The 16889-nt window shown below is 37.7% G+C and overlaps 2 protein-coding genes across 2 annotated transcripts in view; one reads left to right on the top strand and one right to left on the bottom strand.

Moving 5' to 3' along the window:
* The window catches only part of lpla (lipoprotein lipase a), a 743422-nt gene that overhangs the window by 707549 nt on the left and 18984 nt on the right, over positions 1 to 16889 (top strand). The window lies entirely within an intron of this gene.
* The window catches only part of LOC133634996 (disintegrin and metalloproteinase domain-containing protein 10-like), a 58658-nt gene that overhangs the window by 41440 nt on the left and 329 nt on the right, over positions 1 to 16889 (bottom strand). The window contains exons 2-3 of the mRNA XM_062027663.1: positions 6921 to 7009; positions 4625 to 4747 (exon numbers count right to left, since the gene is read on the bottom strand). Coding sequence (XP_061883647.1) covers positions 4625 to 4720 — 96 coding nt within the window. The 5' untranslated portion in view covers positions 4721 to 4747; positions 6921 to 7009. The remainder of the gene's footprint in view (positions 1 to 4624; positions 4748 to 6920; positions 7010 to 16889) is intronic.

Below are 16889 nucleotides of genomic sequence, written 5' to 3'. Positions count from 1 at the left end.
GTTACGTTAACATAGCAGTTGGTTATTTATGCCTCATATAACGTACACTTATTCAGCCTGTTGTTCACTATTCTTTAGACATTTTAAATTGCCTTTTGATTGATTGATTGAGACTTTTATTAGTAGATTGCACAGTACAGTACATATTCCGTACAATTGACCACTAAATGGTAACACCCCAATAAGTGTTTCAACTTGTTTAAGTCGGGGTCCACTTTCAAATGTCTATTCTTAGTGTTGGCTTTTATCAAATACATTTCCCCCCAAAAATTGTGTGACTTATACTCCAGTGCGACTTATATATGTTTTTTTCCTTCTTTATTATGCATTTTCGGCCAGTGCGACTTATACTCCGGAGCGATTAATAGTCCAAAAAATACGGTATATATGTATATCAAAATATATATGTATATATATATATATATATATATACACATATGTGTATATATATATATATATATATATATATATATATATATATATATATATATATATATACACATAAATATATATATATATATATATATATATATATATATATATATATATATATATATATATATATATTTATATATATATGTATATTTATATATATATGTATATATACATATATATACATATATACATATATATACATATGTATGTTTATGTATATATATATATATATATATATATATATATATTTATGTGTATACGTATATATATGTTTTTGTATATGTATGTATAAATGTACATGTGTATGTATATGTATGTATGTATGTATGTATATATATATACATATATATATGCATATATATGTATGTTTATGTATATGTATATATATATATATTTTTTTATGTGTATACATATATATATGTTTTTGTATATGTATGTGTAAATGTACATGTGTATGTATATGTATATGTATGTATGTATGTATATATATACATATATATATGCATATATATGTATGTTTATGTATATGTATATATATATATATATTTATGTGTATACGTATATATATGTTTTTGTATATGTATGTATAAATGTACATGTGTATGTATATGTATATGTATATGTATGTATATATATACATATATATGTATATATATATATATATATACATATATATATATATATATATATATATATATATATATATATATATATATATACATACATATATACACACATATATATATATATATATATATATATATATATATATATATATATATATATATATATATATATATATGTATATATATATATATATATATATATATGTATATATATATATATATATATATATATATATATATATATATATATATATATATATATATATATATATATATATATATATATATATATGTATATATATATATATATATATATATATATACATATATATGTATATATACAGTATGTACAGCAGATATGAGCATCTACATCAACAATATGATTTGCCTGAGTGGCTGGACACGACAGATTTAAAAAACAAAAAAGTTTAATAAAAAAATAGATTAGATTTTTTAATCGATTAAGAATCATTACTCATAAGAATCGCTATTCATTCAAAAATCTATTTTGACACCCCTTATATATGTCAGGCTTGTCACTGACAGTTTTGGTTATGTTTTAGTTTTCCCTCTGTTTGTGTTTTGTTTCCTGTCAGCGCTCTTATTTTTGTTCAGTTTCCTGCTTGCCTCCCTTAGCGCTGTTCCCCTCAGCTGCGACTGATTGGCACCTGGGTTAGGGTGATTGACAGCCACACCTGCTGTCAATCAGTCAGCTGCTATTTATGCCTGCCTTGCCCTCCAGTCAGTGATGGACTATTGTTGGCTGTATGCTGTGGACTGCCTGTTTCTCCAATGCTGTGAGCTATTCCCTGGATGCTGACTCCTGACTCCTGACTCCTGACTCCTGGATCCTGACTCCTGGATCCTGACTCCTGACTCCTGACTCCTGGATCCTGACTCCTGGATCCTGACTCCTGACTCCTGACTCCTGGATCCTGACTCCTGACTCCTGACTCCTGACTCCTGACTCCTGACTCCTGACTCCTGACTCCTGGATCCTGACTCCTGGATCCTGACTCCTGACTCCTGACTCCTGACTCCTGACTCCTGACTCCTGTCCCTGTTTGCTGTTTGCTGTTTCCTGCTTTCTGGTTCATCTTTTCCTTGCTTTTTTTTTTAACATTAAAACCATGTTTTCTTGTACCAAGCCTGTCATCTCTGCATCTTGGGGTTCATCACCACCACTGCGGTGAGGTTCATGTCAGGTGAGGCACTGACTTCATCACAGTCAGATTTACAAACATATGAACCCTAAAGAGTATCTTATTCCCCATTTGATTGGCAGCAGTTAACGGGTTATGTTTAAAAGCTCATACCAGCATTCTTCCCTGCTTGGCACTCAGCATCAAGGGTTGGAATTGGGGGTTAAATCACCAAAAATGATTCCCAGGCGCGGCGCCGCTGCTGCCCACTGCTCCCCTCACCTCCCAGGGGGTGAACAAGGAGATGGGTCAAATGCAGAGGACAAATTTCATTACACCTAGTGTGTGTGTGACAATCATTGGTACTTTAACTTAACTTTAACTTTACACATACAAACTGTAGCACACAAAAGCACATTTAATAAAAAAAAAACATTATTATGGTCTTACCTTTACTTATAAATGAAGTCCATGCGCCGCTCCTTTTGAACAAAAGCATCGATAACTTGTTTATAGAAGTCTTCCTTATCTTTCTTCAGTTTTAAAAGTCTCTCTGTCTCGATGGAGATCTTCCTTTAAGTATTACCTCCTGCTTCCATTGAAAGTCCAGTTTAGAAAACTGTTTTATTTTAGATATGTAATCCTCCATGTTAAAAGTCCAGACGAGAGGAAAAAATAAACGATCGCTGCTAGCTGTTGCTGCTTGTTGTCACTTCTTCTGCAGCCGAGTAGTCGCAAGAATGATCTCTGGGATCACTACCGCCCTCTACCACCAGGAGGCAGGATTACTGCGAGCCTCACCCAGTGCCTCTTCGCAGCCGTTTTATGATTGCTCAGCACAAGAAATACGTTACACACATACAGTTGTTGACAAAATACACTGAACATTATATACCTCAGCTAACTCAACTATGGAAATGTACAATATAATTCATATAGCAATACGGTGTCACTGCACAGCAGGCCAGCAGTTAGCCCAGTCATTGCGCAATCCATGGTGAGGCTCAACTGGCTGGTGACTCACCGCAAGTCTCTTCTCAGTATTTGAACGGCAAATGTGAAAATTCAGCGATTTTGAATAAAAATAATCTAAAACTGGTGAAGTTAAATGGAAAATAACTTTATAGTATAATCACTGGATACATATAACAATTTAATTATTTTTTTTTCTTTTTACATTTTTTTTCTTTCCATGATGAATGATCTATAATCTACAATTAACTTTCACCAACTCAAAGGTGATGCAGCAGCTCAGTATAGCAGCATAAGCTAGTTAGCACTATGTGATCACGACGCCGCTAACAATAGTTTGTCTGCGTTAGCACTTACATTAACCATATTACTAATACTTGCTTAAAATTCAAGACAACTCTTGTATTTTAGAGGACTTTATGGGCGCAATAGATCACTGCCATTAGCTGAATTGTTAGCCACCTCACACTTGCCATATTTTACGACTTAGAGTGCATATAAAAAGAAAAAAATGTGTTCCTGTTTTGTATAAGGATTGTGAATGACTTGCAACAAGTGCAGTTCCCCTTTAAAGTCAAATATAGATGATGAAAAAAGCAGAAATAGTCACTACTAGCATGAGTAAAGCTGTGTGTGTGAAGGTCACCTGAGCAACGACCGCCTTCACCGACTTCAACTTCTTGAAGTAGTAAATATGTGTGAAGGTCACCTGAGCAACGACCGCCTTCACTGCCTTCAACTTCTTGAAGTAGTAAATGTGTGTGAAGGTCACCTGAGCAACGACCGCCTTCACCGACTTCAACTTCTTGAAGTAGTAAATATGTGTGAAGGTCACCTGAGCAACGACCGCCTTCACTGCCTTCAACTTCTTGAAGTAGTAAATGTGTGTGAAGGTCACCTGAGCAACGACCGCCTTCACCGACTTCAACTTCTTGAAGTAGTAAATATGTGTGAAGGTCACCTGAGCAACGACCGCCTTCACCGACTTCAACTTCTTGAATGTGTGTGAAGGTCACCTGAGCAACGACCGCCTTCACCGACTTAAACTTCTTGAAGTAGTAAATATGTGTGAAGGTCACCTGAGCAACGACCGCCTTCACCGACTTCAACTTCTTGAAGTAGTAAATGTGTGTGAAGGTCACCTGAGCAACGACCGCCTTCACCGACTTCAACTTCTTGAAGTAGTAAATGTGTGTGAAGGTCACCTGAGCAACGACCGCCTTCACCGACTTCAACTTCTTGAAGTAGTAAATATGTGTGAAGGTCACCTGAGCAACGACCGCCTTCACCGACTTCAACTTCTTGAATGTGTGTGAAGGTCACCTGAGCAACGACCGCCTTCACCGACTTCAACTTCTTGAAGTAGTAAATGTGTGTGAAGGTCACCTGAGCAACGACCGCCTTCACCGACTTCAACTTCTTGAAGTAGTAAATGTGTGTGAAGGTCACCTGAGCAACGACCGCCTTCACCGACTTAAACTTCTTGAAGTAGAGGTGGTCGGTGGTGAGGTGCAGCAAGCAGCTGATGTTGGCCTCCTCTGTCATTCTCCGCCCGCGGCTCACTGACGCCTCCTGTTGGACGCACAGAGAAAGGTCACATGGGGGCGGGGGGTATACATGCGTCACATGGGGGTGGGGTGGGGGGGGGGTTGGGGGGTGGGGGGGTGTATACACACTTGTGAAACCACAGGAAAACAATTTGCACTCTCCTACGGGAACAACATCTGCTCAGATCATTTCACAATGTGCCCAGACTGGAAATGATCTCCATGTTGTTAGAAATGTCCTCACAGTCATTGTTGACACCCCCACCTGGTAAACAAGAAGTAAATGTCCTCACAGTCATTGTTGACACCCCCACCAGGTAAACAAGAAGTAAATGTCCTCACAGTCATTGTTGACACCCCCACCTGGTAAACAAGAAGTAAATGTCCTCACAGTCATTGTTGACACCCCCACCTGGTAAACAAGAAGTAAATGTCCTCACAGTCATTGTTGACACCCCCACCTGGTAAACAAGAAGTAAATGTCCTCACAGTCATTGTTGACACCCCCACCAGGTAAACAAGAAGTAAATGTCCTCACAGTCATTGTTGACACCCCCACCTGGTAAACAAGAAGTAAATGTCCTCACAGTCATTGTTGACACCCCCACCTGGTAAACAAGAAGTAAATGTCCCACACAGGAATATCATGTGGCTACAGTGGAGGAGGAGAGGAGGCCATGTTTACTGGCACGGCTTTTGTTGACATGTTCCAAGTTGTCCATTAAACTGTAGCTGTAGATAAAGTTCATGGTGGACATAAGTTTATGTACACCTGCACTAGCTTGTTTTCTTAGTTGTCCATTAAACTGTAGCTGTAGATAAAGTTCATGACTGTATGATGGACACTAGAATGCGACAGTCAGAGAAACATAGCCAGGACTTGTGATCTCGCCAGAAAGATGTCCAGGCATGGAGTAATTGTCTCTGGCCCCGTGCCTGCGAGAGGCAATGATGAGAGATTTAACACATTAGTCTCGCTTAACAAGTGGCTGACTACCTTCTGTAGGCAACAGGGTCTAACGTTTATTGATAACTGGCCCTCTTTCTGGGGCAATCCAGGTTTGCTGATGAGAGACGGCCTTCACCCTAACCAGGAAGGCACCATCATCCTGACTAGTAACATATATTTCTGTTTGAGTCACACTTGACTAACTACACTAGAGCAAGCCCGGTCACAGGCAATTACAGAGTCTGCTAGTCCGGGTGAGGAGTCAGTTAAGCTAGAACTAGCCAGCGCCAGGCTGGATAATCCCTGCACACATAGCAATTCTCTTAGAATAATACACAACTCACATCATGTTTTTTCTGTAGTGACTGTGTGAGAGGTGGACATGCATTCTACTGAGGTGGCAAATTATGATGCGTTCAGTTTATCGCAGCACCAAGCAAACAATCTGAAAATTTCCATCATATCAATTCCTAGATATGGTTGAAACTATTTAAAGTGCACTACGCATAATAAACGCAACATTATTAATATTTCTACAACGGATAATTTCAACAAAAACTCCTCAAAACAGCCCACTACTTACAGTATAATATGGGCTTTTTAAACATAAGATCATTGTCTCCCAAAACGTTATTAGTTAATGAGGTCATTAGAGACAGGGTACACCCTGGACAAGTCACCACCTCATCACAGGGCCAACATAGATAGACAACATGTTTTACTTAATTAGTGCGGACAATCAAATAATGCACAATCAAGCATTAGTTTAGGAACAAGACAGGACATTTATAATGTGTACACCAGGTGTATCATATAATGTGTACACCAGGTGTATCATATAATGTGTACACCAGGTGTATCATATAATGTGTACACCAGGTGTATCATATAATGTGTACACCAGGTGTATCATATAATGTGTACACCAGGTGTATCATATAATGTGTACACCAGGTGTATCATATAATGTGTACACCAGGTGTATCATATAATGTGTACACCAGGTGTATCATATAATGTGTACACCAGTGTATCATATAATGTGTACACCAGGTGTATCATATAATGTGTACACCAGTGTATCATATAATGTGTACACCAGGTGTATCATATAATGTGTACACCAGGTGTATCATATAATGTGTACACCAGGTGTATCATATAATGTGTACACCAGGTGTATCATATAATGTGTACACCAGGTGTATCATATAATGTGTACACCAGGTGTATCAAGTGACTTTCCTACCTGCTGGGGTATTAAGCTTTGAGCAAGTAGGTTGAGATGTTCTGCACCACAGAATCCAGGATGGAGTCCAGTTCCTCTTGTAGGCAGGACTACATCAACACAAAGAGGTATACATCAACACAAAGAGGACTACATCAACACAAAGAGGACTACATCAACACAAAGAGGACTACATCAACACAAAGAGGACTACATCAACACAAAGAGGACTACATCAGCACAAAGAGGTATACATCAACACAAAGAGGACTACATCAACACAAAGAGGACTACATCAACACAAAGAGGACTACATCAACACAAACAGGACTACATCAACACAAAGAGGACTACATCAACACAAACAGGACTACATCAACACAAACAGGACTACATCAACACAAAGAGGTATACATCAACACAAAGAGGACTACATCAACACAAAGAGGACTACATCAACACAAAGAGGTATACATCAACACAAAGAGGACTACATCAACACAAACAGGACTACATCAACACAAACAAGACTACATCAACACAAACAGGACTACATCAACACAAACAAGACTACATCAACACAAAGAGGACTACATCAACACAAAGAGGTATACATCAACACAAAGAGGACTACATCAACACAAAGAGGTATACATCAACACAAAGAGGACTACATCAACACAAACAGGACTACATCAACACAAACAGGACTACATCAACACAAAGAGGACTACATCAACACAAACAGGACTACATCAACACAAACAAGACTACATCAACACAAACAGGACTACATCAACACAAACAAGACTACATCAACACAAAGAGGACTACATCAACACAAAGAGGTATACATCAACACAAAGAGGACTACATCAACACAAAGAGGTATACATCAACACAAAGAGGACTACATCAACACAAACAGGACTACATCAACACAAACAGGACTACATCAACACAAACAGGACTACATCAACACAAACATGACTACATCAACACAAAGAGGTATACATCAACACAAAGAGGACTACATCAACACAAATAGGTATACATCAACACAAAGAGGACTACATCAACACAAACCGGACTACATCAACACAAACAAGACTACATCAACACAAACAGGACTACATCAACACAAAGAGGACTACATCAACACAAACAGGACTACATCAACACAAAGAGGACTACATCAACACAAACAGGACTACATCAACACAAAGAGGACTACATCAACACAAACAGGACTACATCAACACAAACAGGACTACATCAACACAAAGAGGTATACATCAACACAAAGAGGACTACATCAACACAAAGAGGACTACATCAACACAAAGAGGACTACATCAACACAAAGAGGTATACATCAACACAAAGAGGACTACATCAACACAAACAGGACTACGTCAACACAAACAGGACTACATCAACACAAACAAGACTACATCAACACAAACAAGACTACATCAACACAAAGAGGTATACATCAACACAAACAAGACTACATCAACACAAACAAGACTACATCAACACAAACAAGACTACATCAACACAAAGAGGACTACATCAACACAAAGAGGTATACATCAACACAAAGAGGACTACATCAACACAAAGAGGACTACATCAACACAAACAGGACTACATCAACACAAAGAGGACTACATCAACACAAACAGGACTACATCAACACAAACAGGACTACATCAACACAAAGAGGTATACATCAACACAAAGAGGACTACATCAACACAAAGAGGACTACATCAACACAAACAGGACTACATCAACACAAACAGGACTACATCAACACAAACAGGACTACATCAACACAAAGAGGACTACATCAACACAAAGAGGACTACATCAACACAAAGAGGACTACATCAACACAAAGAGGACTACATCAACACAAACAGGACTACATCAACACAAACAGGACTACATCAACACAAAGAGGTATACATCAACACAAAGAGGTATACATCAACACAAACAGGACTACATCAACACAAACAGGACTACATCAACACAAAGAGGTATACATCAACACAAAGAGGACTACATCAACACAAAGAGGACTACATCAACACAAAGAGGTATACATCAACACAAAGAGGACTACATCAACACAAAGAGGACTACATCAACACAAAGAGGACTACATCAACACAAACAGGACTACATCAACACAAACAGGACTACATCAACACAAAGAGGTATACATCAACACAAAGAGGTATACATCAACACAAAGAGGTATACATCAACACAAAGAGGTATACATCAACACAAAGAGGACTACATCAACACAGACAGGACTACATCAACACAAACAGGACTACATCAACACAAAGAGGTATACATCAACACAAAGAGGTATACATCAACACAAAGGGGTATACATCAACACAAACAGGACTACATCAACACAAAGAGGTATACATCAACACAAAGAGGTATACATCAACACAAAGAGGTATACATCAACACAAAGAGGTATACATCAACACAAACAGGACTACATCAACACAAACAGGACTACATCAACACAAAGAGGTATACATCAACACAAACACAATTCATGAGAATACATTCACTACACTTTCTCTTCAATATTTCTCATGCTCCCTGCACACTTTCTTATGTACATCTTTGTTATGTACAGTATGTATGATCTTCCTTTGTTATGTACAGTATGTATGATCTTCCTTTGTTATGTACAATTGCATACAATTTCGTTGTACAATGACAATAAAGATATATTCTATTCTATTCTATTTTTTGTTATGTACAGTATGTATGATCTTCCTTTGTTATGTACAGTATGTATGGATCTTTGTTATGTACAGTATGTATGGATCTTTGTTATGTACAGTATGTATGGATATTTGTTATGTACAGCATGTATGGATCTTTGTTATGTACAGTATGTATGATCTTCCTTTGTTATGTACAGTATGTATGGAAGAAGCAGATGCTGAGAACCACTGTGTCTGATATCATTTATCTTGAATTTATTATATTCATATATTTTAATGAACAAAACAGTGTCTGATATCATGTATCCTGAATTATGTAATTAATTATTGCTTAATGAATACTGGGTTGTCCTATATCTTTTATACTCATTAATTTAATATTGTTTACTAAACAACTTAGTGACTGATATCATTTATTCCAAATTATAAAATTAGTTCTTTAAAGAATACTTTGGTGTCTGATATCATTTATTCTGAATTAATTCATTGGCTATAGTTGAATAAAAATATATTGTCTGATATAATTTATCCCGGATTATTAAATGAATTGTTGTTTAATAAATACTTTAGTGTCTGATATCATGTATCTCAAGTTATAAAAGTCCTTGTTCTTTAATGAATACTTTAGTGTCTGATATCATTTATCCTGAATTAATTAATTGAATATTGTTTAATGAACAATACAGTGTCTGATACCATTTATCCCGGATTATTCAATTAATTGTTGTTTAATGAATACTTTAGTGTCTGATATCATTTATCCTGAATTAATTAATTTAATATTGTTTAATGAACAATACTGTGTCTAATATATCTTTTATCCCGGATTATTAAATGAATTGTTTAATGAATACTTTAGTGTCTGATATAATTAATCCTGAATTTATTAATTTAATATTGTTTAATGAACAATACAGTGTCTGATATCATGTATCCTGGATTATTAAATTAATTGTTGTTTAATGAATACTTCAGTGTCTGATATCATGTATCCTGAATTAATTAATTTAATATTGTTTAATGACGTACATAGTGTCTGATATAAATCATCCCGAATTATTAAAAAAAAAAAAAGAATTAAATTAAATTAAATATAGTTTAATGAGCAACACAATGTCAGATATCATGTGTCCTGGATTCATTAATTTAACATTGTGTCTGATATCATTTATCCCAAGTGATATAATTAATTGAGTGTCTGATATCATTTATCCTGAATTCATTAATTTAGTATTGTTCAATGAACAACACAGTGTCTGATATCATTTATCTGGAATTATTGGTTTAATATCGATTAATGAGCAACACAATGTCAGATATCATGTATCCTGATTTCATGATTTGATATGATGTAATGAATTATTGTTTGATTAATACTTTATTGTCTGATATCATTTATCCTGAATTCATTAATTTATTATTGTTTAATGAGCATCTCAGTGTCTATCAATGATCTGGAATTGTGTGTTTATTCTAATCTAATGAACAACACAATATCAGACATGGTGTATGTTGACTTGATGCATTTGATGAACAACACAATATCAGACATGGTGTATGTTGACTTGATGCATTTGATGAACAACACAATGTCAGACATGGTGTATGTTGACTTGATGCATTTGATGAACAACACAATATCAGACATGGTGTATGTTGACTTGATGCATTTGATGAACAACACAATATCAGACATGGTGTATGTTGACTTGATGCATTTGATGAACAACACAATGTCAGACATGGTGTATGTTGACTTGATGCATTTGATGAACAACACAATGTCAGACATGGTGTATGTTGACTTGATGCATTTGATGAACAACACAGTGTCAGACATGGTGTATGTTGACTTGATGCATTTGATGAACAACACAATGTCAGACATGGTGTATGTTGACTTGATGCATTTGATGAACAACACAGTGTCAGACATGGTGTATGTTGACTTGATGCATTTGATGAACAACACAATGTCAGACATGGTGTATGTTGACTTGATGCATTTGATGAACAACACAATGTCAGACATGGTGTATGTTGACTTGATGCATTTGATGAACAACACAATATCAGACATGGTGTATGTTGACTTGATGCATTTGATGAACAACACAATATCAGACATGGTGTATGTTGACTTGATGCATTTGATGAACAACACAATATCAGACATGGTGTATGTTGACTTGATGCATTTGATGAACAACACAATATCAGACATGGTGTATGTTGACTTGATGCATTTGATGAACAACACAATATCAGACATGGTGTATGTTGACTTGATGCATTTGATGAACAACACAATGTCAGACATGGTGTATGTTGACTTGATGCATTTGATGAACAACACAGTGTCAGACATGGTGTATGTTGACTTGATGCATTTGATGAACAACACAATGTCAGACATGGTGTATGTTGACTTGATGCATTTGATGAACAACACAATGTCAGACATGGTGTATGTTGACTTGATGCATTTGATGAACAACACAATATCAGACATGGTGTATGTTGACTTGATGCATTTGATGAACAACACAATATCAGACATGGTGTATGTTGACTTGATGCATTTGATGAACAACACAATATCAGACATGGTGTATGTTGACTTGATGCATTTGATGAACAACACAATGTCAGACATGGTGTATGTTGACTTGATGCATTTGATGAACAACACAATATCAGACATGGTGTATGTTGACTTGATGCATTTGATGAACAACACAATGTCAGACATGGTGTATGTTGACTTGATGCATTTGATGAACAACACAATATCAGACATGGTGTATGTTGACTTGATGCATTTGATGAACAACACAATGTCAGACATGGTGTATGTTGACTTGATGCATTTGATGAACAACACAATGTCAGACATGGTGTATGTTGACTTGATGCATTTGATGAACAACACAATATCAGACATGGTGTATGTTGACTTGATGCATTTGATGAACAACACAATATCAGACATGGTGTATGTTGACTTGATGCATTTGATGAACAACACAATGTCAGACATGGTGTATGTTGACTTGATGCATTTGATGAACAACACAATATCAGACATGGTGTATGTTGCACTTGATGCATTTGATGAACAACACAATATCAGACATGGTGTATGTTGCACTTGATGCATTTGATGAACAACACAGTGTCAGACATGGTGTATGTTGACTTGATGCATTTGATGAACAACACAATGTCAGACATGGTGTATGTTGACTTGATGCATTTGATGAACAACACAATGTCAGACATGGTGTATGTTGACTTGATGCATTTGATGAACAACACAGTGTGTGAAATGATCATTTATATCATGTATTCTCTTTGAATAAATACTTAGTGTGTAATGTAATTGTCATGAATTGAACAATTGAATGAAAGTGTTGGTTGATGTTATTGTTTAACGACTACCACATTGTCTGTTTTCATTTATCCTAAATCCATGACTGTTTATAGAAAACTAAAGTGTTTGTATTGTATTTATTAAATGATTACCTTCCGCCCGATTGTAGCTGAGATAGGCTCCAGCGCCCCCCGCGACCCCGAAGGGAATAAGCGGTAGCAAATGGATGGATGGATGGATGGATTATTTATTTTTGCTCATATTTTTTACTCCTGTATTTATTCTTTCCTCTACTACGACACATTCTTGACACTTTCTGCTGCTGTGAGAAAATAAGACAGGAAAATGTCAACCAGGAAGTGAGCCAATTATCAGTAATTGCTTGGACATGAAGAAAGAGTAGAATTAAATAAGCTGTGCTTCTTCCTACTCCTTTTCAGACATTGTGCATATGAATGTTCATGCTAGATGTTTTCTACTCTAACTTTGTTGAGTACAAAGTGAACATTTAAGATTGTTGAAGGCAAGGTGGGTTCTTCAGCACACAAACAAGCACGGAAGCTTCCGGTGTAAAGTAGGTTAAAGGACACGACTCCAGCTTTAAAGATTGCTTGTGTGCAGGCAAGAATTAGCGGAAAAGCGTGTGAAGTTGTGGACGTGCTTGTGTTGTGTTTGTGGCCGCTATAAAGCAATATCGGAGATAAACCTTTTCCGCTAGCCCTTTCACATGCACTCTTAATAATAGTATTGGGACACCTGGCCATTCAAGTAACAGGAAGTGAAAATGTTTTCTCCAGCTTTAACAGCTTCCACTCCCCATAGGCAAGACTTTCCGCAAGTTTGTCTTCAGGAATTTGCATCTATTTGTGAGGTTACAAGTCACTGATTGGGAAGTGAATTATATTTATATAGCGCTTTTCTCTAGTGACTCAAAGCGCTTTACATAGTGAAAGCCAATATGTAAGTTCCATTTAAAGCAGTGTGGGTGGCACTGGGAGCAGGTGGCTCAAGTGTCTTGCCCAAGGACACAACGGCAGTGACTAAGATGGCAGAAGCGGGGATCGAACCTGGAACCCTCAAGTTGCTGGCACGGCCACTCTAGCAACCGAGCTATACCGCCCCACACTGATGATCTGTGAGTGTCTGGCTTGCAGTGCTACTTCTGAAAAGTCATTCAATAAAGTTACTGAGGTACTTTTGAAGAAGGTTCAAAGATCTGGCGTGAGCTGTAGAAAGATGAGTGTGTAAGTTTGTGTTGCCAAGCCAGGCTCCAGGTAGAATAGCATTAGCCTAGCATTAGCTGTGGGAGTGACTGGTGAATGTTGTGGCTGGTTCTCTGCAATCGGGGTATTTTAGGATTACCTGATTATCACTTCATTGTACACCCCGCCTACCGCCACCCTGAAGGGACAAGCGGTAGGAAATGGATGGATGGATGAGTTCATTATTCCCCCATAGTAGTAGCCAATAGGGCTGCGAATCTTTGGGCACCACACGATTGGTTTCGATGCTTAGTGGTAACGTTATGATTCAGAATCGATTCTTGAGTCAAACTTTTTTTTAATAACATTGGGTGCCAGTTCTATGATGACCTACAGTACATTCCTCCATGAAATAGACAAACAGCTCTGATAACTTGGTTTGAACAAAATACCATCCAAACATGAAATAAAGTCAAATATCTCTATTTTAAGTAAATGTGTACAGCATCTACATCAACTATTAATCACTGAGTGGCTGCACAGGACAGACAACAAAATGTATGTATTGGTTTTTTCTTAATTGATTAAGAATCGTTACCAATAAGAATCACAATTAATTCAAAAATGTATTTTTTTTTTTACACAGCCCTCCTAGTTTTGGATGTGATAAACTGGACAGTTGACCTCCACTAAACATGTCTGTCACAAGATACTGCAGAAGTAGACCGTAGGCATGTAACGGTACTCCGTATAATCCTGCATGGGACAAGATACTGCAGAAGTAGACCGTAGGCATGTAACGGTACTCCGTATAATCCTGCATGGGACAAGATACTGCAGAAGTAGACCGTAGGCATGTAACGGTACTCCGTATAATCCTGCATGGGACAAGATACTGCAGAAGTAGACCGTAGGCATGTAACGGTACTCCGTATAATCTTGCATGGGACAAGATACTGCAGAGGTAGACCGTAGGCATGTAACGGTACTCCGTATAATCCTGCATGGGACAAGATACTGCAGAAGTAGACCGTAGGCATGTAACGGTACTCCGTATAATCCTGCATGGGACAAGATACTGCAGAGGTAGACCGTAGGCATGTAACGGTACTCCGTATAATCCTGCATGGGACAAGATACTGCAGAAGTAGACCGTAGGCATGTAACGGTACTCCGTATAATCCTGCATGGGACAAGATACTGCAGAAGTAGACCGTAGGCATGTAACGGTACTCCGTATAATCCTGCATGGGACAAGATACTGCAGAAGTAGACCGTAGGCATGTAACGGTACTCCGTATAATCCTGCATGGGACAAGATACTGCAGAAGTAGACCGTAGGCATGTAACGGTACTCCGTATAATCCTGCATGGGACAAGATACTGCAGAAGTAGACCGTAGGCATGTAACGGTACTCCGTATAATCCTGCATGGGACAAGATACTGCAGAAGTAGACCGTAGGCATGTAACGGTACTCCGTATAATCTTGCATGGGACAAGATACTGCAGAAGTAGACCGTAGGCATGTAACGGTACTCCGTATAATCCTGCATGGGACAAGATACTGCAGAAGTAGACCGTAGGCATGTAACGGTACTCCGTATAATCCTGCATGGGACAAGATACTGCAGAAGTAGACCGTAGGCATGTAACGGTACTCCGTATAATCCTGCATGGGACAAGATACTGCAGAAGTAGACCGTAGGCATGTAACGGTACTCCGTATAATCCTGCATGGGACAAGATACTGCAGAAGTAGACCGTAGGCATGTAACGGTACTCCGTATAATCCTGCATGGGACAAGATACTGCAGAAGTAGACCGTAGGCATGTAACGGTACTCCGTATAATCCTGCATGGGACAAGATACTGCAGAAGTAGACCGTAGGCATGTAACGGTACTCCGTATAATCTTGCATGGGACAAGATACTGCAGAAGTAGACCGTAGGCATGTAACGGTACTCCGTATAATCCTGCATGGGACAAGATACTGCAGAGGTAGACCGTAGGCATGTAACGGTACTCCGTATAATCCTGCATGGGACAAGATACTGCAGAAGTAGACCGTAGGCATGTAACGGTACTCCGTATAATCCTGCATGGGACAAGATACTGCAGAAGTAGACCGTAGGCATGTAACGGTACTCCGTATAATCCTGCATGGGACAAGATACTGCAGAGGTAGACCGTAGGCATGTAACGGTACTCCGTATAATCCTGCATGGGACAAGATACTGCAGAAGTAGACCGTAGGCATGTAACGGTACTCCGTATAATCCTGCATGGGACAAGATACTGCAGAGGTAGACCGTAGGCATGTAACGGTACTCCGTATAATCCTGCATGGGACAATCAGTCTTTAACTACAAAAAATACAAAATAAAAACAATTGTTATATTATTCAAGATCGGATTATATGGAAAAAATAATCATCAGAGAGTTTTCTTTATTTATGATCTATTACCTGGTATACATTACAAGAATAAAATACTAAAGGTCTTCAAAAGAATCACAGTTTATTTTAACTATTTTCCATAAAAGATAGTAATAGTTTAGTCTTTATTTGAAGGGACAATGTACAGAAACATTAAGCTCAAAGACAGATATGTTCTGTACCAGATTATAGCTACATAGCTCATTT

Source organism: Entelurus aequoreus, linkage group LG19 (assembly GCF_033978785.1).
Source record: "Entelurus aequoreus isolate RoL-2023_Sb linkage group LG19, RoL_Eaeq_v1.1, whole genome shotgun sequence".
In the NCBI taxonomy this organism is placed as follows: Eukaryota; Metazoa; Chordata; class Actinopteri; order Syngnathiformes; family Syngnathidae; genus Entelurus; species Entelurus aequoreus.
Note: the sequence above shows the minus strand (reverse complement) of the source record. Positions and strands in the feature narration are given on the sequence as shown.